The 24,466-nt window shown below is 34.2% G+C and overlaps 1 protein-coding gene across 10 annotated transcripts in view; it reads right to left on the minus strand.

Moving 5' to 3' along the window:
• Positions 1-1,792: 1,792 nt before the first annotated feature.
• Positions 1,793-24,466, minus strand: part of DNAH5 (dynein axonemal heavy chain 5) — a 151,030-nt gene continuing 128,356 nt past the window's right edge. For 6 of the 10 annotated variants that reach the window (XM_083822381.1, XM_083822378.1, XM_083822377.1 and 3 more), the window contains 12 exons: positions 23,868-24,058; positions 22,477-22,598; positions 21,407-21,556; positions 18,923-19,168; positions 17,065-17,284; positions 16,212-16,417; positions 15,206-15,409; positions 14,434-14,649; positions 11,718-11,930; positions 9,483-9,635; positions 7,547-7,778; positions 1,793-6,012 (listed from right to left, as the gene is read on the minus strand). In XM_083822381.1, coding sequence (XP_083678507.1) covers positions 5,861-6,012; positions 7,547-7,778; positions 9,483-9,635; positions 11,718-11,930; positions 14,434-14,649; positions 15,206-15,409; positions 16,212-16,417; positions 17,065-17,284; positions 18,923-19,168; positions 21,407-21,556; positions 22,477-22,598; positions 23,868-24,058 — 2,305 coding nt within the window. In that variant the 3' untranslated portion in view covers positions 1,793-5,860. Of the gene's footprint in view, positions 6,013-7,546; positions 7,779-9,482; positions 9,636-11,713; positions 11,931-14,433; positions 14,650-14,852; positions 14,973-15,205; positions 15,410-16,211; positions 16,418-17,064; positions 17,285-18,922; positions 19,169-21,406; positions 21,557-22,476; positions 22,599-23,867; positions 24,059-24,466 lie in introns of those variants that run through there. The other 4 variants (XR_014578970.1, XR_014578971.1, XR_014578972.1 and 1 more) reach the window with 4 other exon arrangements.

Below are 24,466 nucleotides of genomic sequence, written 5' to 3' on the forward strand. Positions count from 1 at the left end.
GTTTTTAATTCGATAGGATATTTTCTACTTAGAGCAGTCACACGTGATCTTCTGTAATTAAGAAAATTGGAAAAGATCTCTTTGCCTTTTTTCTATCATGCATAAGACAGCACTTTAGGTAAATTCATTCTCAGCACTTTTCCTGTAATAAACACATTTCTCTTTAATAGTTTTCTCCTTCCAGCAATCACCATGAAAACAGTGTCTGTAGATGATTACAAAGACAAATAGCTTTTAATTTCTATTAAAGGAAACTCATTCGGATTTGTATTAATCTAACATAAATTAAAAACATAAAATATCTTAATGTCATTTTATAACTATATATATTAAATAATGTTGGTTAATGCCAAGATTGAGCACATAGAAGCATCAAATCAGATGAACGCCTCAATTAGACAAGCTGTACCATACCTAGAATTTTATTCTTTTTTACACGTTTAGTATTTTTCATACGTCATTTCCACAGCCTGAGCCACAAAAGATTATTGAAAAAAAGAGGACCATTTAATACGTCATTCACTGAACTGTGTATTAACTGTAATCAATCTATCTAAAATTATTAGACACTTCTACTTGTACCCTTTATAACAATAATTATGGGGTTTAAATACTATAATCAAGGAAATAAAATATTCCCACTGAAAATAAATAAATAAAGGAAGTCAGAAGAGAAAGAGGGCAAGCAAGATTATTTTATCAAATAAGTTCAGGAACAGAGCTGCTTTTATTTCAAAAGCTTCCACCCCTGAGCCTTAACCTTATTTAGATGAATGGCAGAAACTGCTCTGTTCTCAGTACCCATTTCAATTGTCTTGATCCCTCCTCAGATCTCTCTTATCTCCACTTAATGCAAGGAACAATCTCTTCTTAAGAAAAAGTACAAAGACGGTTTTTTATTGACTGTCCCAGTGCCACAGTGTGCCTTGTAAAACCTACAAGATGCAAGATACAGTAACATAGACCAAAGCTCTGAACTGTCTAATTATAAAGACGTTTGTACTGTTCCTATGCTTTTCACTGTCAGCGCATTTTGCAAATACCAATACCAAAAATTTAATCTCTGGAACATATCTGATTTCCATACTCCCAATGCAAAGGTGCTAGAAAAAGAAACAAAACCGGTGTGATTAAATAGTGAGAACCGCATCCGGAGTCCAGATGTTCCCTGTTCCACAACATAAGCTGTGAAATCCTGCCACTTTCTTTATACCCATAGGCACTGTGAATCTACAACACAATCAAGTCATCGTGATAATTTAGAATGGTAACAGTGTTCTCAAAGGTTTGATAAAATATCTGGAAAGACAATGTCTGAAACTTACTTATATAGTGTGTGAGAAAAAGAGAAGTACGCTATACATGTCTAATACTCAACATCTGCATACATGTGATACCACAGCTAACATCCATAGTTACAAGTAATAGATCTAGAGAACATTTACCCTAAAATAAAATTAATTTAATAAATAGAACGTACAATAAAATATTGAGGTGATTCTGGTCTCCTCCACTTTCTAACATGACACTCCCTTGACTTCTTCTGAGCCTTTTTTTTTTTCTTTTCAAAGACAAGAACTCATTCAACACAAGGTAAAAGAGCAACCTGCTCATGAAGTACTATTCTGAGAACATCTCCGGTTGTACTCGACTGCGTACACCAAACATAAAACACCAAACATTGTTGGATGATATTTCCAGGGTCTGGTTTTCCATCCGGTCATTTTAGTATTATAGAGACCAGAAACCACTGTATATCCAGTGCAAACAACTAGCTCTTGGAGGAATATTATTTTCTTCTTTTTTTTTTAATTGAATTAAAGGAGAAAAGATTCACTCAAACCTGCTTAAAAACTCAACTCATGATGCAATTTCTCATTCATTGTGTAGGGATTGAGCACAATTTTTATTATGCCGGTACAACAGTGTAACACCAAAATCAGTTGATCAAATTTTTGCAATTCAAAGACAGTATTTTTCTTCATAAAGATTTCATTTCCATGTTTTGTTGTACATCCTCCTTTTGTGAAATTTCTCCTATTATGCATAAATGTATTTCTTAATTTGCTTCTCACTTTATCCAAGTAGCAAACATACTGAACTTCAAATATTATTCACTTGAGACCTCTTGCTTTGAAAGAATAAAGAATAGTTTTATTTGTCCTCTGTAAGTAAGGATTACTATACAGAATTTGGTGACCAAAATAGGAAAACATCGAGTGTTAAGTGATTTTTTATTCTTCAGCAAGAATTACTTCTTTCTTGGCTCACTTTTTCTATCACTAAAAATGATAGAATATCTTCAAAATACTTAAAATGAAAACTCAACATGTCACTGCATACTCTAGTATATATTTTTGAGCTTGATTATTCCACAACACAGTGTCAAGAAGAAATGTGAAGCAACTTATTTTGTGCATGAAATGAACATTTTTCTTTGAAGGCACAGTCATTTCAATTTTGACTCCAATAATTTATTTATTGTCTGTATATTTTCTTCAAAACATCTCAATTGAAACAATATTGATTTATGTAAGTTAGTACAAAGGTACTGATTTTTGCAAATAATAGCTAAAAAAAGGGAGATGTATTGAACACATTTTATTTCACACAGAACTTCTAAGGCCAGGTTTGCACACCCACTCTTGCCACAATCACATACAGAGCCAGCAGGCTTCACCATCATTCAGCATTTATTTTCTAAGTATGTATTGATCAGATTAGCAAGGAAAAAGAAAGATTACTTATAGTACCCTTCCCAAACTAATCTACTGTTACTATGCTGGAATCACAGATCACTTGGAGCAAGCAAGATAGATATGAGCTGTTTCAGCCTAAATACAGGGAAGCATACTGTGACATATGATTTAGTAAGGCTAATTGAAAAGATATTCTAGCTTACTTTCTTCTCAAGGAAAAAAAAAAAAAGTCATTTTATATTCAAGTTATGGAAGTTGGGCAGGACGGCGGTGCTCTGAGTGAAGAGCTACATATACTGACTGCAGTTCTTGCAGTAGAAACTAGAGAAACAGAAAAACTGTTTCTAGAGAAACAGAGAAACTGCAAACAAAGTTATTTGCAGAAAATGCATGCAAAAGCACTGTCTTACAAGTTACAGTACCTTCTGTTAGACCATGTTAAGTGCTTTTCTTTCAGGTAGTTTCCTGGTTCTTCTTTTTTGCCCAAATTTTCTTGACCTAAGATAACATCTTTGGAAAAAAAAGGTTTATAAAACACCAGTCAAACATCTGCTGTTTTTCTTGCCAAGGTAGAATATCTCATACCCTCCAACAGCAAAAACTGAAATAGCTACTACAGTTCTCAGAGTGATTACAGCATAAATAATGGCTTCACTAAAAAGTTAAGAGGCAGTATCCACTTCAAATAATAAATATTTAAAACATAAAATAAAAATATTTAATATATTTCTCACTCTTCTCTATCTTCTCACTCTTCTGCCAGCTTTCTCAGTGTTGGTTCTTCTTGTTATTATTCTCTGTTTTGGATACTTCCTTAAAAGATATGATATGCACATAAATACAAAGAAATTTCTGTTCCTACCTATGTGCAGACTTCACAGGCAAATTCAGATTGGCAACTTGTATTCGCTGGTTAGTTTAAAAGCCCAGATTTTCATTTTCCTTTTATTATATTCATACACAAACACGTATACACTGTCACTCATGCTGGATATTTTAAATTTAAGCTTTTATAAGAACAAAAAGTAAAGAAAAAAGTTGTATAGCAGTTGGAAAATTTTAAGGAAAAGCTGCATATTATAGTTTGAAAGAAGATGCCAGATGCTCCAGTAAACTGTAAATCAAGTACATCTTAAGATCCATAAAGAACTATGTCATTTTTCTTCATCTATTTAATAGATCTTTTATTTTACACAGCTGATGAGCTATGTCTCATATGAATCTAACTCAGCAGCATTTTTTCCTAAGCCTTGTATATGTTCCAGAATCCTTCAGATATTTGTACACATATATCATGCTTATCGTGCAAACACGATGTTAAAACATGATTGATAAAAATAAGAATGTTGTATATGAGCACTAGTCAAGCTCCATTTCAAGATTCATTAAGAAGCTACATTGTATGTTCAGCTCCAGCTAGTTAGAACAGGATAATTGTCCAAGCAAGGGAAGGAAGAAAAAAAAAAAAGCATAATATATAGGAAAAAAAATCTTTCTTCAATATTAATTTTAAAATCAAAAGAATTTAATGAATGACAATTCAGAATGAGATACTTTCTCTGCAATCCAGTTAGTACATAGAATTTAATAATGTACTTTAAAAAAAAAACTTTGTAATGATGACTACACTTTTAAGATGGAACTGTATTGCCCACTGTGATAAAAACTTCCTTTTTCTTTCTTCCTTATAATCTCTGAAAGTGGAACCCTTCAAATTCCATGTGTGGATTTGACATAGAATTGAAAATAGCTTCTCTGTTGCAGCATTTATGTATGACAGACGCACCAGCAATACTTTCTCTTTCTGCTTCCTCTTAGAATCATACAATCACAGAATGGTTTGGGTTGGAAGGGACTTTAAAGATCATCCAGTTCCAACCCCCCTGCCATAGACAGGGACACCTCCCACCAGACCAGGTTGCCCAAGGCCCCATCAAACCTAGCCTTAAACACTTCCAGGGATGGGGCATCCACAACTTCTCTGGGCAACCTGTTCCAGTGCCTCACCACCCTCTGTATAAAGAATTTCCTCCTAACATCTATAACATCTAAACTAAATCTCCCTTCTTTTAGCTTAATAGAATCTTCTACAGTACTTTTTAGCTTGAATGACTAGTGGATCACTCTAAGGTACATGACCTATTGGACTCAAAAAGAAAAAAAAAAAAGACTTTTTGATGACTACAAAAGTGTAGTTGATTTGCAAAGCCAACAGTGTTCAACTAAGTAGAGGTATTAACGTTTCTCTCTGAAGATAGACTCCCACGTGAACTTAAGCTAGCTGAGATGCAAAAAGACTTCAGCACATAAGTAGAAAAGGTTAAAGAAAACGGACAATATATAAAATCACAACATTGTAAAAATATAGCAGGAACGAAGCTAAAGCTGCTGTCATACAACTAATAACCTTGATGAAGGTTGACTCACATCTGGTGTACCAGCACATGGAAAAAAAAAAAAAAAGAAAAAAAAAGAAGAAGCAACTTCATTTTTATGGAACGATTTTCTTTCTCTCCATTACTTATTTACAGGTCATGAATCAGGTAATAAGGAATTCTGGCAGTTGTCAAATGCTTGCTTTCCTGTGTAACACAATGAAATTGTTTTCCAAGTGATGGAACAGGTACAACATTGTTCCAGGCTTACCTTCCTTATTTAGAGAGCAAGCCACCTAGAAACTATCAGCCAGAAGATAATCTTGGAACACCATCATGAAGTATATTAACTAATATGAATAATCAATTCATCTTAGCTTTCCATAGGTGAAAAAAAAAGAAAAAAAAAGAATAAAAAATAAAGATACGTATTTAGCTGCTTGAAGCCCTGACACAACCATAATTAACCACTGAAAAGTAACAATGTTCAAATCAATCTTTATTCAAAATAAAATAGACATTAGTGAGATAGGAACTCTAAATATTTATCATGAAAACCAAAATATCAAAGGTAGTGCTTGAATCTATTTACCAAACTTACTATTACTCTAAGATTTAGCCTTTATAAGCCTAATGTACAGGTTTATTGAGAAAAAAAATACTAAAATGGCCATAATGGCATCTATGACTTAGAAAATACATTTTTATAAAACAATCTATCATATAGCTAACTACATCAATGCTAATATTTCAAATCAGAAAAGAATTAGTAACCCTTTTTTAACATTATTTGACATCACACAGAAGTGCTACCCCACGCAGTACCCAGTGCTCTGGAGGCTGAAGGGTTCTAAGATCCATGGCAGCAATGTAATTCAGATCTGTTCGAACAGTCTTTTTGTAGACTGGACACGAATATAAGCGTGGATCCTTTGAAGCTGAGAAGACAGAAAAGACATTAAAAAAAAAAATGAAACTGGGGGTATGAAAACAGGGCCTTAAGGGACTGGGCACAAGGCAAACATAGAACTGAATCAAAGTTCAATAGCACACATTTCTCCATCACCACCAAAAAAAAATCATACTTGATTCTCACACTGTTCATCATTGTGCTATTGCCAGATGAAGGTAATAATGCAATCCTTGAAATTTCTGGAGGCTTAGGATTTAATGTCTGCCCCCAGGAACTGGATGTAGCAAGAAATGTAAATGGAAGCTCTAGCTTGATTAGCATAATTATTAGTTCAATCTGTCCATTGAAGAGTGGCTTAAAAATATATTATTAATATGTCAAAATAACAATATGTCCTACTCATGGAAAAACAGTGAAAAATACATTTTGAAATGTAGTTAGTCTTTCAGAATATAAATCAACTTTTTCACTGAAGAATCAGAAAAATAGTCTAGTCTTAATATTTCAGTGTTCATTATTTGGCATATTGGCTACTTTCACAGTCATTATGTCTCTTATAAAAGATTAGCTACAGAAAACCCTGGAAAAATATCACATAACCAGACTTTGCTTCTGGAGGTGGAACACTTTAAACGGAAACTTCCTGTTTTACATTCAACATTGGATATTCCTATCCTGTCACACATTCCTATTCAATGTCATGCCTCTGTTAACTCAAGCATAGCCCTGTCCAGGAAAAAAGGAGTGTATTTTTATGTATATACAGCACATATATAACATATATGTTACATGAATACCATAAATACCTTATATGTGTGATATACATGTTATATATATGTGTTGTATATATATGTATACATAAATTTATAGATATAAAAACTTGTATGTTACAGTGAATTTTGGTGTGGGGGTTTAGGTTTCAAAGCTTGTATATTGTTGTAAATTTTGATTCAACCATCTCATCAGTTTAGGAGTGGCATTCTGCAAAAATCCAGGTTTATGATATATAAACTTCTGTTATATAAGCTATCATATCAAATGTATACCTAGCACTTCAAAATACCAATGAGAAAATAGACTAAGTGCCACACACTACCCATATACTTTGTGAGAAAACTAAGCAACAGTATTTTCAGAGTTGTGTATTAAGAACATTACTAGCATCTATGTTAGTGTTAAAACATAGTATGTATTTGCACCAGAAATTATGACTTCTAATTGCAGCAAAAGACTGAATGAGAGCACGTTTGTCACAAGGCAGAGAACAGCTCTTCTGTAACTGGTTTTAAAAAGTTATTAACACCATTAAGAACAGAAGGTAGAGACCTATCTAAATATTAGGGGAAGAAGTGCCCATTATCAATTATCAAGGAAAGCCACTAGCACATTTTACATAGAAGACTGAGAAGCCTCTCCTCTTGAAAAAGATGCTGTATGTATACATGAATAAAGACAGGCTGATGAAATCCCTGAAGCTCAAGAGCCTTTCATGCAGCTGAAAAAAAAAAAGTTACACTGAAGTCTATCAAATTAATGTCCTTTACAATTCAGTTACGTACTGTTGTTCTCTGCATATATCCTTATAACCGGCATCATCTCGAAGAGCACCTTGGGTTTAGATTCAGTCAGTCTCATGTTTCTTCTGTCCCAGCTAGCTCCTTCCAAATACAGACCATACACATAGACACCTTCCAAAGGAGGGCTTGTGATATCATCTTTCATCCATTTAGTGACTTCATTGCACAGCACTACACTGTCCAGAGCCCATCCTTTGTTAGCCCTTGTTATTTCCTGCCCAAAACAGATGAAGATCTGGAAGTTACATTTTTACATATGCAGAGAACCATATTTTTACAAGCATTTATTAGAAACATATTTGTATGGTCACAATTTACCCTCTCAAATTTAACTTTTTATACTATACATGTCTACAGCATTAGCCTTCTCTCTAAGCCAGCAATGGGATGGTACTACTAGGCTTCCAGTACTTATCTGCTGTATTTGATTTTCAATCTTTTTACTATGTACAGTATCTTACAACTATACAGTAACACAACCAATGAATGCCAGTAAAAGTTGGCTCTTGTGAACATGAAAATTTCACAGCTTTCATGAAATAAGAAACCACTGTGATGAGTAAAACAGTTCCAGTGAAAAAAAGCAAAATGCATGTTTTGCCGCACGTTTTCTGGGATTAGCTACCTTTTCTTGTAACTATGGTATTCATTAACTGTATTCTTAATAGTGAGAGGGAGCTCACTCAGCTCTAAAACTACTTAAAGTGACTGTCAAAAAAAAAAAAAAAGACAACACTTGGAGATGGATGTGTTCAAGAGTCAACACACATTTTAAATTTAGTCAGTTAATTACTGCACTGGTCAACACTTGCTCAACTATCTTGCCCAATCCCTTATTATTTCTTACTATTAAGTTATGTCACACCTAAGTTTTATCCCAGTTTATTAAATTTTTTCAAGATCTTTGTTTGAAGTAACTGGAATTCATTTTGAAGTTAATGTTTACCCCATACTGCATTTATTCAGCTGCTTTAAAAGAGCAGAAGAGTTAAAGTTCAATTATCATTCTAGCTCTTCATCTTTCTCATTTCTATTTACTTCATGGTAGAGCTCAAGAGCAGAGCCCAGACAGACACTTTGTTGTTCACCTGTGACCTTTAGGTTGTTATGTACCTCTCGTTCTCTACTAGGGAACCAGAAAAGTTCAGAAGATCGATCCTACTAATAAATCCTTTCCACAGGTTTGGGTGCAAGATAAAATCCCAACTTAGGACTGTTTATTCAAAAAAAAGTATTTTGCTACATAATTCCAAGGTTATATGGCTGTGCTATTAGTAGATCACCCACTGAAACTTCAGTTACATATCCAAAGATTACACTACCCAGATTTGAGAGAGAGAGACGAGGTATTTCCTTTTCTGTAAGCCTTCGTTCTGTCTCCTCCAAAAGTTAGCTTTTGTCTGAGCTCCCATTGCATTCCTACCTGAGTATTCTTTCCCAATATGACAGAATTATCATCTCCAATCTATGTCCCAGTATGCTGACCAGCATAGGTATTTATTGTCTCCTTTTAAAGGAAAAAGTACCTCTGGGCAAGAACTGAACACAGAACAACAGGAAGGGAAAAAAAAAAAGAAAAAAAAAAAAGAAGTTCATGGGTGTAACACCTCTTTTCAGGAATGTCTGAATAGTAACATGAGACATTACTTCTCCACTCTACCTTAATAATCTTGTAAGGTAGCCCTCATAGGCCTAGGATCGAAGTAGTGAAAAAAAAATAACATACTAGTGCTTGATAATGAAAAAGTACATGTGGTGGAAGACCACTTCACTCAGTAAGTCATAATCAGTTATGCAGTCATATATCTTCACTGTTGATAAGACGGAGCCATGTGCATAACTCAACATCCATCACACCAATATACGTTTCAAAAGTATATCTAAGAATAGGCAGACTGAGACTCTGAATACTATTTACCTGTCTCATCGCAGTTAAAAATCCTTGAGGATTAAAAAACCCTGTCATCCAGAAGCAGTTTGGTCGTCTTTCAAATATCCAACTGTAAAATTGGTGGTTTCTTTCTAGAAGTTCAGTAAACCAGAAACCAAGCGTACTCGAAGCCCAAGATGCCTAAAAATAATAAACTGTGTGTTCATTTTTTAATCTTGTTCAACAGTTTTAAAACATCACATTCATGTCAATTAAAAGTAATTCCTCAGAAGGTAGTAAACAAGGTAATATTAGTAAAGCAAGTTTAAAGCTCATTTTGTATACATTAGCTTTTAGCCTGACAGTTGCCTCACACTGAAACCTGAAGCAAATTCTTGTTCTGTTCAAATTCATTGCTACCATTCCATTCAGATATGCTTAATGTTCCCTCTGGTAATTGTCTATTTTATGATGTTTTCACAGAATTAGATAGCTGTTTGAACTAGGAAGAAATATTGTCTACATGTCTTTCTAAAGTCAGGGTCATTGCTTCAAGATAATAGGATTTCTGCCAAAACTATTCATCTTTTTCTGAAAAAAAAAAAAACAAAAAAAATGTTAAGGAAAATTGAACTTATACTATGGAATGATTTATGATGATTTTTTTTCTTTGAATAGTCGTATCATACTTGTTCTGTGAAGCATCCATTATGGTCTATTTTGTACCATGAAAATACTTTGTTAATAAAAACAAAACAAAACAAACCTCTCTATATTTATTTTCATCAGCTGCCATCAACAGCTCTCATTCTCCCTGAAAACAATTTCTATTTCTGATTTGTAAGTGAAAGAGTGGAATAATTGGATTACTTTCTTTAAATCAAAGAGAGTTGTCAGATTTCAACCCATGGATTCAGTACAAATGTAATAAAATGAAATCTTTTAAATTAAAAAAGTTAATTGCCTTCAAAAGAATTAGCTGGGTGACTGGTTTATGTTTTTAAATATAATCAAGTATCCCATTAAAATACATAAGAGAAAGAGTTCTTCGGTTACCCCAATAGCTGAATAATTCAAAGGAAGAGCAATTCTATCTGAAGTTGGGGGGGTACCTACATTACACTGAGCACATCTATGTGCTTTTAACATCTCTATTAGAGCTGTCCAGTGAGTAGGAATGTCTCAATATACTAAAAGAAATTAAAAAAAAAAATCCTAAGCAGCTTAATAGCTTAATAAAACCCAATGCCATATCTATCCATTAGACAGTTTCCCACTCTTTCCTCTGAGACACATATTTTATTTTACTCTGTATAGTTATTACTGAAATATTTAATTTTATCCCTATTTGGAAATAACATCACCAGGAAAGCTAGCCTAGCACAATGCTAGAATATGAAAATATTTAGACTTTGATGAGACTGTTGTAGTTATCATCACATTGCTATCAACCATACCATGACCCAAAAAAAAATGATGTAAGCAATACTTTGCAAGTCTTCAGAAGTGCCATGAAGATGGTTAAGGGATGGGAGCATCTATCATATGCATACTGGCTGAGAGAGCTGGGATTGGTTAACATGCAGAAGGGAAGGCTCAGGGCAGATATTATCAATGCTTATACCATGCGTGGGGAGAAATGAAGATGATGGATCCAGACCCTTCATAGTGAAAGGACAAGAGGCACAAGATGAAACATGGGAAATTCTATTTAAACTTAAGAAATCTTCTTTTTATTTTTTTTCTTCTTTACAGTGAGGATGGTTGAATACCAGAACACAGGTTTCCTAGAGAGGTTTTAGGCTTTAGTCTTGGAAAGTCCTGTGACACCCGCTTTAGTTGACCTCACTTTAAGTGGGGTTGGACTAGACTATCTCCAGAGGTCCCTTCCATCTTCTACTATTCTGTGATTCTGTGACTACAAATCCTAGTTTCAAAGAATAGCAACAGAGTGATCCACTAATGTGGGTGCTGTTTTTGAAAATCTATCATTGCATTTAAAGTTATTTTCTTCTTTCTAGCCTTCTAACCTGCCAATATACATAGTCTATTAAAATGGGGAAATATCTGCATCTGCCACACTCATTTCTGTTTTTATAAATGAAAGACGACTTGTTTTGACTGTTCTTATTTTAGCCCAAATTAGCCCAGCAGTCGCACCGTGTCATGGTTAACATGGACACTTATATTTAAAAAAGTATTTACTGTCTGGCTAGAAGCTTAACTCTACAAAAATTAAATAAACACTTATTTTTTCTAACAAAACAAGGGATGCACACCTACTTTTGTCCAGCTAGCAGGAATTCTTCCATTATACATGCAGTCTAAAGCATCCCTCAGATTTTCGCTCATAACAATTGTTCCATCAATGGCAAGTTTTAGGTCAGTCAGAGTGCTTCTCACTAATGAAATAACTCTCTGTATTTGTTCAATCTCCTGTCGTAAAAATATGTTCATAGGCTGAAAAGGTCCCATGTTCTTTAGTTTCTCTTTTACCTGTAAGTAGAAAACCAAAGACCCTTCAACAGAAATAAAAGCTGGATTTATGTCAAGATTAGGCACCAATACAATTTTTACGATACACTACTTTAACTAAGGAAGTTAAGTGGTCAGTTTGGCATAATCCTCAAGTTCTCTGCAACAGAAACATAGGATTTTGTTCCAAGTGAATTCTACAATGCTGAGACTGGCTGTATTTTTAGCCTAAATCATGATTTAGTATATATATAATTCTACGAGCTAAAGTCATTTAAAAAGCCATTTAAAAGTGTAAAGTTAACAATCTAACAACAACTGTAGGGACATAACTAGAAATTCTGTAATCTATATGGCCATATTTATGCCAAAGATTAAAAACTTATAAATCATATCTTATATCAGTATATCATACATACTGAATTCTATATATAGTATCAACCCTCTTAGAAATACACGTAACATTTCCAAGTTTATCAGGATTTTGCTACACATTTACTCTAAAACAACAACCAAAAAGAGGACTTTAAATAATTTTCAACAAGTGAAAAATATTAGTGCTACTCATTCACTTTTATTGATACAAACTAAATTTGAATTTGTCATTTCCCCTCTAATTTAAGACAGATCAGGATCAAATCTGATCCTCCCAAATAGATCTCTTGCAACCTTTGATAGAGATAAATGTACCTATACAACAACAGTATGCAATATATGCCTTTATTAATCCACATATTTATTCCTGAAGATGCTAGGTAAAAGTTGAAGAGAGATGGACTAACAATGACCAGGAGATTTAGCCCATCACTAAAGCAATACCCTTCTGAGAAGCTGAACAAATTGCAATTCTTTGCAGATCTCAGACTTCTGGTTCAGCACCTATGGTCTTTTGGAAAGCCATAAAACAGGCTTCTAGGACGACTCTAGGTAAGAAATTTCAGCAAGTAGAAAGCTTTGGAAGACTGCTGGATAGTTGTTATTCAAAATTCAGATACATAACTATCTGTTCAGATAAACAACATTATCATAATTATGCCATTTTTGGGGAAAGAAGACTATGAAACTCAAAATGGGCTTCAGAAAACACAAAGCAACAGACATAAGATGGGTACCTGAAAAGAGTCTATACTCAAAAGTTATTACTGTGGAAAAACAGAAAGAAGGCTGTCAGACTGTACAAATTTCCTTGCTCCTTTCTCACAGCTCAGCATCCTATCAGGACAATTTAGGGGTTCATAAGCTACTTAGCCCTCTATTAGGTCTTCATGCTAACTTCCATTAAAGAGTAATTCAAACACCAGATGACTAAGGATAGGAAGACAGATCTTCCTCAAGGAGGAGATAGCAGGATCTAATTAATAAAACATCTTACTGCCTAAATGAGCAGGTGGAAAGTTTGGGAATCTGTTAAGGCTAGCCCTTGCACAACACACGAGCATGATTTTTTTTCTGATGATATATTGCGATGATTCATATTTCATATTCAGATTCATTTCATTTCATTTTCATATTCTATTTCATAACAAAAGTATTGCAAATACTTTACTAGTGTCATAACTAAACCTTCTTGCTTTCATGCTTTTGCAGATAAACAAACACAAAAGTTCAGCATCCTCTGATATGGGAAATATTGAAAACATAGCTATTTTACAAGCACTTTCCTGTCATTTTTTTGATGTTCGTAACCAGCCTTATCTGGTAAGAAATATGTCAGTATCCTAAAATTCTGGGGGACTAAAGTACAACTTAGACCCAGAAAAAACACTTTTTCAAATACTCAGCTAAATTTAGTCTTGAGGATGGGCACAGAGTGCAGCCAATTTGTGTGCCCATGTATTTTGTCATCAGTAAATGTTTCTAACTTTCTAAGAAATCTCTCATCTCTAGAAACATCCCATCTTCCACATAAAAAGAAATTAGTATTTCAGAAAAGAAATGACTGTGAGGCATCAAGTGGCCATTACAAACAACATTACATGGACTACTATGTGTTAATATCAGTCTTGAGATAGCAACACTAGGTTTCAGACAATGAAAGCTATCACTTGTCAAGCTTTTCAGCATTCATTTCACTGAAGAAAATCATTCCCTACCACTGGAAATTAAAACAACCTAAAAATTTGTTCAGGTTGTAAGCTGAATCCCATGGTAATACGCATATTAAAGCAGTAATACATTTAGAAGTATAAATACATTTGTAACACTACCTCAGTTTTCTACTACAATGTCAACAAGCTTGTCTGAAAAACTGATGACCTTCCCTGCCCTCCGTAGTGCAAATGAAAACTTAAGCATTAAGTAGTTTAATATTTTGAAAAAGCTCTTATATAAGCCCTTCAGGATATACTTAGTGACTTCATTATAGATGTTAAGAGTCTGGTCAGGCCACTTTATGTTTTTAAAGTATTTTCTGTATAAATTAATTCAGATACGCTTTAAAAAAATAATAATACCTTTTTTTTTTTTTTAAATCCACACAAAGCAAGAAATAGCAAATGTCTTTGACAGAATTACAATAACTCACTTCAAATGGTACATAATCATCAGGAAGCTTTTCCAGCATATCATCAGCCAGTCTGGCTACAACTGCCTCCCTGGTTTCACCTCCTCCACCCGAGCTGTCTTTAGGCTGAATACAGAGGATAATATCCAATACGTCTTTGGAAAGCTTACTTTGGTAAGTGATATCAGCATTGGGGTGCAAACCAAACACCTCTGGTGTGTCATAAGCTGGAAGACTCTACATAGTGAAACATAAAAAGAGCACAATTTGAGATAGATTTATATGCTAATTATTTTTAAAAATAACAAACAAAAAATCTTACATGGTTAAGTAAGAAGCTGGATCTCTTCACACAGTCTTACTGCAAATAACTTTCTGCGAATTATTTGTCATGTCACGGCACAAGTCACACCAAAGTTAACAATAAATGTAGTTTTTACCTTCATACACTATTTCAATAGTCAGCTTGTTCTTCCATATCTCTACAGTCTTTGTTTCTGTGAGGTTGTACCCAATAGCTGGACTCCATTCTGTACACTCTAATAACTGTATCCCTTCAGCTACATCCCTCAAGTAAATCACATGAAAAAGAAAAGGGTACTGACGTGATAATAATGATAACTAGTACTGTCACTAAAAAATACACAGACTGTTAAAAAGCAATAAAGAATCTGTGAAGAAGAGACAAAATACATACTCAGAAGAAAAGACAAAATTCAGGAACAAAGAAACTTGTGAGAAACTTAAGTGAATTGTGTTTTTTTCCTCTGTTGAGAAGCTTTCATCTACCAACCTGTATGTACTGAAGATATTGATCCACCATAGTACATCTGGGTATGCTGTATCCTTTGTAGAAGCAGAATTCTTGACTGAATGTATTTTCACTAAACCAAACCTTTACAAAGGTGTTCATCAGCCTTTTGTCATAGTCATCTGTCACACGGCCACCATACTGAATCTCACCTATCATGTAACAAACAGTACTCCAGGAGATACCCTGAAACCAAACAGAAAAAAAGTGACTTCAGCTAATCCTCTTCTCACTTATATATATCTTCCTTAGTAAGAACATCTGATACACAAAGTCCTGTATCCCTGTCCCTCTTGAAAGCAAGTTACTTTCTTACCACTGTTGTGTTAATATAACACTGTATTCGCAAAACAACTTCAAGGATTTCTCAAAATATAAGTCATTGACAACTAAGTGAAGAGGCTTATTCCGGCATCTGAGCAAGAGTGATACAGCTACATTCCAATCACACTTTCAACTTCACTTCAAATGTTAATTGCAAAGTGATCTGCCACATATCTCTCTCTGTACAACAACTGTCCAAATGAAAGTGAGGAATGTAAGAAATCCTACACAGTCAGTAAAGGCAACTGTCCATGTCTTTATGCAGCCAAGATAGCTTGGAGCATACTGATTTAAACAAAAGAGTATTTAAAAAAAACAGTGGTCCATTTTTAACTATCTGACATAATTAGCTTTGAAATGAAGGTCTATACTTCTAAGGTTTATACTTCAGAAGTTTTAGGGTGAGAAGGCCTGGAGCATTGGTTTTGGTTTTGTTTTGTTTTAACATATGGGTTAATACAGAAATTCTGCATGTACAAGATTAAAAGTGTAATTTAAACATGCTGGTCTACAGACATGTATACTTGGAATACTGAATGTTTGTGGAAAATAAATAATAATTGAAAATCATATTTGTGTTTCAAGTATTGGGAACTATGTATATATATTCTGCTACTGGAAAGTTTTATAAATGTAATCCACCTTCCCCAGAAATGTTAATTACCTTCTTGGCATCCACGCCATCTAAATGGTTTTGAATGAATTGCACAGTGGCATTGAAATCGGCTTGGTTAAACTCATAGGGTATATTCCAACCCAGAGATCCAAACTTCCGTCTTTCTTGAATAGTGGAGTGTAGAAAAGCTACAGCATACAACATTGGTTTCCATTGTACCATGTCACTGACATCTAGTAAATCCTGGCTGACACCTATTGATTATAAGTGGGCTTTATAAGAAACACAGTAGCAGTATTTTCAAAAGTACTTCAAATCAGTACTAAAACATCAGTCCTAGAGACATTTATCTGACTACCTACCTCTGCCTAGAGGCAATTACTGTCCTACAAAATGTTCTGTGCTGGAGACAGTTCATAGCAGTAGCCCAAATTAAGAGAGTAAACTTCAGAAAATGAAGAAACAACTTGCTAATAGTTCACTTCGCATTGGGTTGCTTTTTTTCTAAAGACTCTTTGACTACAGACCTTTATTGAATGCAGTGTAAAGGACATTTAATAGCCAACAAAGATTAATATGTTGCTTTTCTGTCAAATGCATGAGGAGTTTAACAATTTAAATATTTAGAACTGAGCTAGTAGAAGACAATATTTGAGAAAAGAAAAAGCATTTCCAGGTTCTGCTGTCTAATTAGTTCTGGAATCAGAACTTCAGCAGATCTCTTCCTTCTAACTTTCACAACTTCTAGCTCAAACAAAGAATTAAGATGTGTCCTTGCATTGTCATGATCAGTTCCTCATAGTTGCTTCCACCCATTACCAGTGGCTACTGAGCAACTACACAATAACTACAAAGACTCCAAAAACAAACAAAATTTAATTTTGAATTATCATCACTCTACCACTATATGTTCTCTTTAGTCCAGCTCTGAGCCCTTGTGGTGGTTCATTGGTAAACTTAATACACATTTGAAGAAGCGTGATGGGGAACTGTTTGTGAATTTCAGTTGTCATCCACAGTCGAAAGCCTTCATGGACTGTCTCTGTCTCTATTACGGTGTCCATCAACTCATCCAAAAAGTCAAGTCCAAGGTGGCAGTTTTGCAGAAGTGCCCAACCTCCCTAGTTTAAAACAACAGAATATAATGTTATCGATAGTGTTTGCATACTGCAAGCACTAAAATCAATCTTTGTTTATGATGTAGGTAAAGAACACAACCAATGTACCTAAACTATAGCAAAAGCTAGTATAAACAGGGTTAAGTGCTTATGAGAATTGTTAAAAGGAAGAAATCCTCCACAGTTTTGCACCACAAGCCCATCAAATCAAAACCAAGGCCTTAACCACTTGTTTTCATGTACACTTCATGTACAAATGGAGACCAGTATCCAAAGCAATGGTAGATACGCAACTAACAAAGTACTTTTTCTCCAAGAGAAGTCTCATGTGAGCTAAGCTGTGGGAAGCTCATTCTGGAGTTGTTATCTTGTGTGGTTTTATCATTTAAACGAGAGGTTCCTATTTGTCCAATCTGGTCTTCTCACGTAGTCCCTACTATTTCAGTACATTCAAAACATATCTGGGAATGACTATAGCACTGAGAAGTATCAGAAATCTTGACTTTCTAGATGAACCCATGATTTCATTGATCATGAGTAAAGAAACTTGGAGGTATAAAGTAACTCAGAAGCTCCATAGACAGAACAAACTGCTCTTTACCAGCTTGCTAAACCTGGTTCCTCAAAAGGGTCATAGGTTTCGGAAAAACAAATATACATATATTATCTTAATAAATTGGTATCAAATAACTGATATCAAAACATTCCCATATGAATTACTGTACCTCATATAGATGTCTCACATACCCATTCATTAAGAGGGTATGTTAGACAGTGAGGGAAAGTAACTACATTTCTTTTAACTAAACAAAAGGAGCTCTTTATCTTTCGAACATTTCCTCCCATCTGATCTGCTAATTAGTTTTTAATGCGAAGTTGTCAAATGCGAATTGGAGGCAAAAGTCAGAGGAAAACTGGTTATACAGACTGGGAAGGAGCATGTATCTCAGGAGCACAAGAAACTTAATCTGTTCATGTTAGCTGTACTATCATCTAATGGGCAAACTTGTTAGCATTTGTTAGCATTTGTTTCTGACATAGGTGATTTTATTCTTTAATTCGACCATTTTTCACTTGTAAAAAAGCCTGTCCTATCAGATTGCCCATCCCTGTTCAAAATGTAGGTTACAGCAATACAAGCTATTTTGCTATACAGCCTTGCTTTTCCCAAGGTTATGTAATTATCAATTACACTTGAATATATTATATTTATATACTTTGTTATATTACACTTCCAATTATACTTGGAATTCATCTTCATTTAACAAAACATGTTTGTATTGCTAAAACTACAAGAAACTGAAAAAAAATGTTGAGATGTTTGCTGAAGAACTTTTAAAATTCATGCAATACAAATATTTGAGCAATTCAGATATGTTTATCAGTCAACAACCTACAGCAAAAACTCTATTTCCTCTGAAAAAGAGTCATGTCTGCACAACGTCAAAAAGTTTATTATATTCAATTTAATAAATGTGAAAAGACAGTTCTATTGCTTAGGACATGTATTTATGCAAATAAAGATAGGTTCTTCCATCAGCATTAACTACCCAACAATTCATATTTCATAATCATCACTATTTCATAACAGAGTTTCAATTTATAAATGTTCAAAAAAATAAAATAAAATGTGTCTCTTACATGAGCCATTGTCTGATGTAGAAGTTTACGAGCATGGACTTCTTGCCCCTGGCCCATGGAAACATAACGTGTCTCCATCTTCAGCCTTTTTCCCAAAGCAATGATTAAGTCTGTAGGATCAGAACCCATGGAAAGAAAGCATATGAGAGGAGTACGTGGATCTGACTCTTCCCATGTCTTCTCCAAGTCCAAGATGACTCCTTCTGCATATTTCTCCCCCATAGTGTCAACGATGTATTTTCTTGCCTGTATTAAAAAAAAAAAAAGTAAATCTTACCATACCATACTGTATAATTACTTAATATCATTTTCTGCCCAGTGTAAATACAGCCAATATGTAAGCTGAAGAGCAAAGGCTGCTAAAATTTATATTAGCCTTTGCCTATATAAAATTTATAAAATATTAAATGTTACGTTATATAAATTTAATGGCCGAAATAAAAACATACAACAAATTTATTTTTATATGTTAACATACTACACTGCCTTTGAAGGTGTTACTGCTTACAGCTTTACAAGATCAGTCAAAACTTATAATTATTCTAGTACATATGGCTGCATGCATTGTTGCAAATATTATATATATTACATATAACACCTACATATATTATAGGATAATAAAAACAATAATCCTGCTAAATAGAAAGGTTTTAATGATTTGAAAATATTATCTTAGGGGGAAAAAAGAAGGAAAGGATATATGTTTCAAAGTCATTAGGTCTTTACCACCTTTATGCTTAAACCAATAATGAGTCAATATTAATAGTGATGAAAAAAAAAACTGTCACTAAATAGAAGACCCAGAGGAGCAGATGAAGACCATCTCTGTTATGCTGTGGAGTACAGCTCCCCCAAGCAACAACAATGCATTTTTCATTATGTCTTAACCTTGCACCTTGAAAGAAAACCAACACAAGGGAGTGGGCCTCATGTAGGCAGTGCCTGCACCTGAAATAAGGGGGGTGAAGGGGGTAGAAGACCACCATGAACCCAGAGAACTACCCCAGACTCATTTCTCTATCATTCCCCAATATTAAACATGCATACCCAGGAAAGGGTGGTGGCAGAACTCCTGAACCTGCACAGAAGCAAGGACTAAGCTTTAAAAACCCCGACTCTAAAGCATCTGGGTGTGCACCCACCATCTGAGAACCTCAAGAGGACAAGTCAATGCAGGACCCATGGGTGGTGATGTATCTCTCTATCTCTCTCTCCCTATATTTCTGTTTGTTTATTTGGAATGCATATGCTTTTGCCAAGCCTCTAATAATTTCTCAGCAAATTATCAGTAGAAGTTTAACCTTGCTAAAACCCTGAAAGACTCATGTGGTCTTGCCCTCCGACCCAGAGATTCAAACAGATCTCCTCCCCAGCTGAGCAGGATGAGACATATGCCTTATTTATATACTGCAAAAATTATTAGATTATTGTTCCTTATTACTAAGAAATTTAAAAGGATCTTTCAAACAGCCTGAGATAATCTTTTGTATATTCTTAACCAATAGATTGCTTCTCTCATAGAGTAATCTCCCAATTGATACCTTTGGGATACTTCTCAGAAAAAGATATTCAGCATTTAGCATTTGATTAACTATCAGTTATCATAAAACATCATAAGATTAAAGGTTATCTTGCCCCCATTAACAAAACTGAGGATCTAATTTTGCTTGATCAGTTTCATATACATTTCACACATCTGAGATATTCATTACATAGTACCATTTAACCTTTTACTGACTGCAGTTATGCCAATAAATGTCGAGACCTTCTCTGAATCCAGTCACAATGTCTAAAGTTTTTCATCCATAACATGAAAACCACACTATTAGTGATGTATTCTGACTTCAGTAAATTGCCAGATATCATACTGAAATTGCATAAATTTATTCTTTTGCACTGGAGAAACACAAAGACTAAAAATAGGCTCCTACAATTTCATTTTTCTTAAAAATAAGTCTTATCATTTTATTAAGATTTAATGTCATACTCCTCTCTTTCTAAATAGATGGTTTGATATTAAAAATTTTGAACAGACATGATTATAGGTTTTTCTAAGGTTGGTCTTAAAATTATTCCATTGAAGAAATGGTTCCACAATTAAATTCTTTTCATGTTTTGTTTTTTCCTCAACCAACCAAGTAATGAAAAGACTTTACTGCAGTCTAATATGAGGATTAATATGATTGCAAGAACAGTCAAAAATACCATCTGAACTAATAAGGCAGAACTGGATAAACACATAAGTTTCCAGACGAAATCCCATCTTCATAATAATATCTGTGACTAATACTCATTCAATATATTGGAATCATTTTGCTAACACACGTAAAATATGATAGACTATCTGAGAAGAACTTCAGAAAATTCACTGAAAAGGTCCATAAGAAAAATGCTTTTATCATTAAATTAAAATGTACTAAACTGCAATCCTTTGATTATTATCCTATCAACACCTGGATAAACTATGTGATGACATAAATGTACCTGAGCTATGGTCCTGTCAGGGCACCAAGATCTGATAAGAAGAAGATGTCTGAAGCAGTCCAGGAATTGATCATAGCCACTAGGAACTGGTTCTTCTTCGGGATTCTCATTATCAAACCAGACTTTCCATTCTTTCTCTGCTCTGGAAATCTGCAGTTATACCATTAAAGGAGTAAATCTTAATAAACAGACAAGTCACATTTCAACTGCAACAAGCTCAGAAAATATTAATGAGTGTCAGAGACACTTAATCCATTCACAAGCATTTGTTTATCAGTGTTACTACACAGGTTAGCAAGGGTATTAAGAAAAGAGACAATAAGCCTTCAGATTTTAAGCACAAAATTGTACAATGCAACAATGCCCTCAAGTACTCCTATTCAGAAAAGATGGACTACTACTAATTATTCTCCATTACTAATATAATAGCATAGCAAGGTCAGAACACACATAGCTAGGCTGTTAGCTTTTGGAACACTATGTACATATCTGCTCCTCACAGTACAGATGGTACTCTTCACATATACCAAATGCAATTTATTTACTCCATTTTACCATACACTTAAGTGTTCATTAAGGTTATTCATACAAGTGTTGAATTTACTGAGCACTCATTCCCTCATTCTTACTGCATATAATCAGTGAAATACTGGAACAAACATGATAAAACATGAGTAAGAAAGCACAACAGGGATGCAAGAAAGTCTAACAACCTTAAGGGGATAATAAGTTGTATCCCAGTATGAAAGCAATATAATTGTAGTGTGTGAAAGTTTCTACTTTCTTCTCATTTTACTGTGTTGTTTTCGTTGGTGGTGGTTGTTTTGTTGTTGTTGTTGTTGTTGTTGTTGCTGCTGTTTGTTTTGTTTTGTTTTGTTGTTTTTTGTTTTTAAGTCTTTTTATACAGATTGCTAAGCAGTCAGGGCCAAAACTGACTATTTCGGGGCTACCATTTCCATTCTGTTCATAAACAAACCAGTTTCTCGCTCCATGTCTTGATCTTGATCCTTGTCATTATCAAATATTCACCCTCAAAGAAAAGAGATTCCTTTTAAAAAGCTGTTGCTTACTTGGTCAAGAATATCTGAAAATTGGCTAAGTTTACTGAGCTCCACCAAGTTCAGCCAAGTCATATCCAGGATCCATTTTGCTGGCTTGGGAGGACAAGCTTTAAGGTCCAGAGAAGCACCACCTGAAAGAAAATGGGAATTAGCTATAATCAGAATTCTCAGAGACACACACACAACCCCAAAAGAAAAAAAAAAAAAAAAGGAAAATGTAAGCTAGATACCACATGACCAGAAAGTCTTCCCAGTCTGGAGAAACACATTATCATATAGGATGGTCATAAAGAAATTTCTGAGTAGGTAACATGCAAAATTTATTTTCAAATCTTATTTTTCATCCCACTTTAAAGCATAACATTTTAAAATTCATATCATCTTCCCTCCACAAGCTAAGCCTATATTTAATGTAAAAGAATAAGCTTGAGTTTATGAAGAAAAAAGTTATGAAGCCGAATTTCATTTTTTTCTTCAAATTTTTGTTGTTGTAGATAATGTAATAATCTATTCAGTATGTGCATTTGCCTTCCTTGGAATTCCACTTAAACTAAAAGAAAGCAAAAACAAAATAAAAATAAAACACAAGCTACAAGAATCAAGATTTTTAACCACCTGTAAGTTAAGACATCTTTGATGAAGTACAGTTTGCAGTTTGGTTTATTTACATTAAATTTGTTCATGTACCTTCACCTTAATCTTTGTTCTTTTTTGAGGATTTACGTAACTGTTTCTTTGTGCAATATGCCTGAAAATAAATGCTTCTTGAGAAATGCACATTTTAGAAATGATTTTCTGAAGATTCAGCTTGGAAAAATTAACAGTTATAATCCATAAGTAAATGTTGCCTAGAAAATTAAGCATATTTTGGAGGATCTTGAACCACCAATATAAAGCAACTCCAAGCTATTCAGTGCAGATACAGAGTTCGCGTGCAGAGAAGATTAATGCCATAAGCTTGTCGTGTTCGGCTAAAAGTCTGATATTCTTCTAAACTGTTAGCATCGTTTTCTTTTCCTTTCCACTCTCTTGTCTGCCTTCAATTACCAAATAAAATAAAGGCTGTAAAAGTGTAAAAAATGTTTATAGTCAAACCACATACATGGTGGTATTTGAACAGTAGACATAAATATCAACTGAAAGGATATTTAGCAATTTTCCTTTTAAATTGCCACAATTCTCGAAGCTGAACTTATTAAAATTCAATGTACTCCTATAAATTAGAACTACCATATGATGTTGTCTGTCACCAGAACAGAATAATAAGCATGCATTCTTTCACTTGACTGACTTCTCATGTTCAAAAGGAAGCAATAGCTTGGCTAGGAGACACAACCACAGCTCACAAATTTTTTGCAATAATGTATGTGCTCTATTTAAAACCATTCTGTAGTTCAAACCTTTTATAAGGGTCAGAAATTCTTCATGCTTCACTCTGTTTCTTTGTATATCAATCTTCAAAGTAAGTAATAACGTGAAAAGAAATTTGTGCTCCTCATAAAGTCCTCGGGCTGCATATTTGAACACTTCATATGTCATATGTTCAATAATATTAGTAATCCTCTTGCTAGTTATGGGGCTCTTGGTAGACCTGTTGGAAGAAAGGTAGGTAGTTGAATGTCAATTTGGATAGACCTTATTAACGAGAATGCTATGTAAAAGACAAAAAGCCAGAGCTCAGAATTCTGAAATATCAGAGAGCAAGCTAGCAACAACTTTCAGACTGAAAGAGAAAAAAAAAAAATCCTTTTCTATTGCACATAGCTGAAAATCAACACAGTATAATGCTTTTTAATTATCTAGTACCCAATTTTTAAGGATTGTAAGTACAATTGAAGGTTCATTGCCTTGGTTACTAACAGACAAAGGCCTACGGGTTTTTAAACTGACAATTCCTGTCAAGATTGTAACTGGCAACACTCTTCTTTCTGGTATTAGATTACAACAAATCTTTACTGTACTACAACCATCTCCAGGATTGGATATGTATAAATGATAC

The sequence above is a fragment of the Anser anser genome (assembly GCF_964211835.1).
Source record: "Anser anser genome assembly, chromosome: 2".
Taxonomy (NCBI): domain Eukaryota; kingdom Metazoa; phylum Chordata; class Aves; order Anseriformes; family Anatidae; genus Anser; species Anser anser.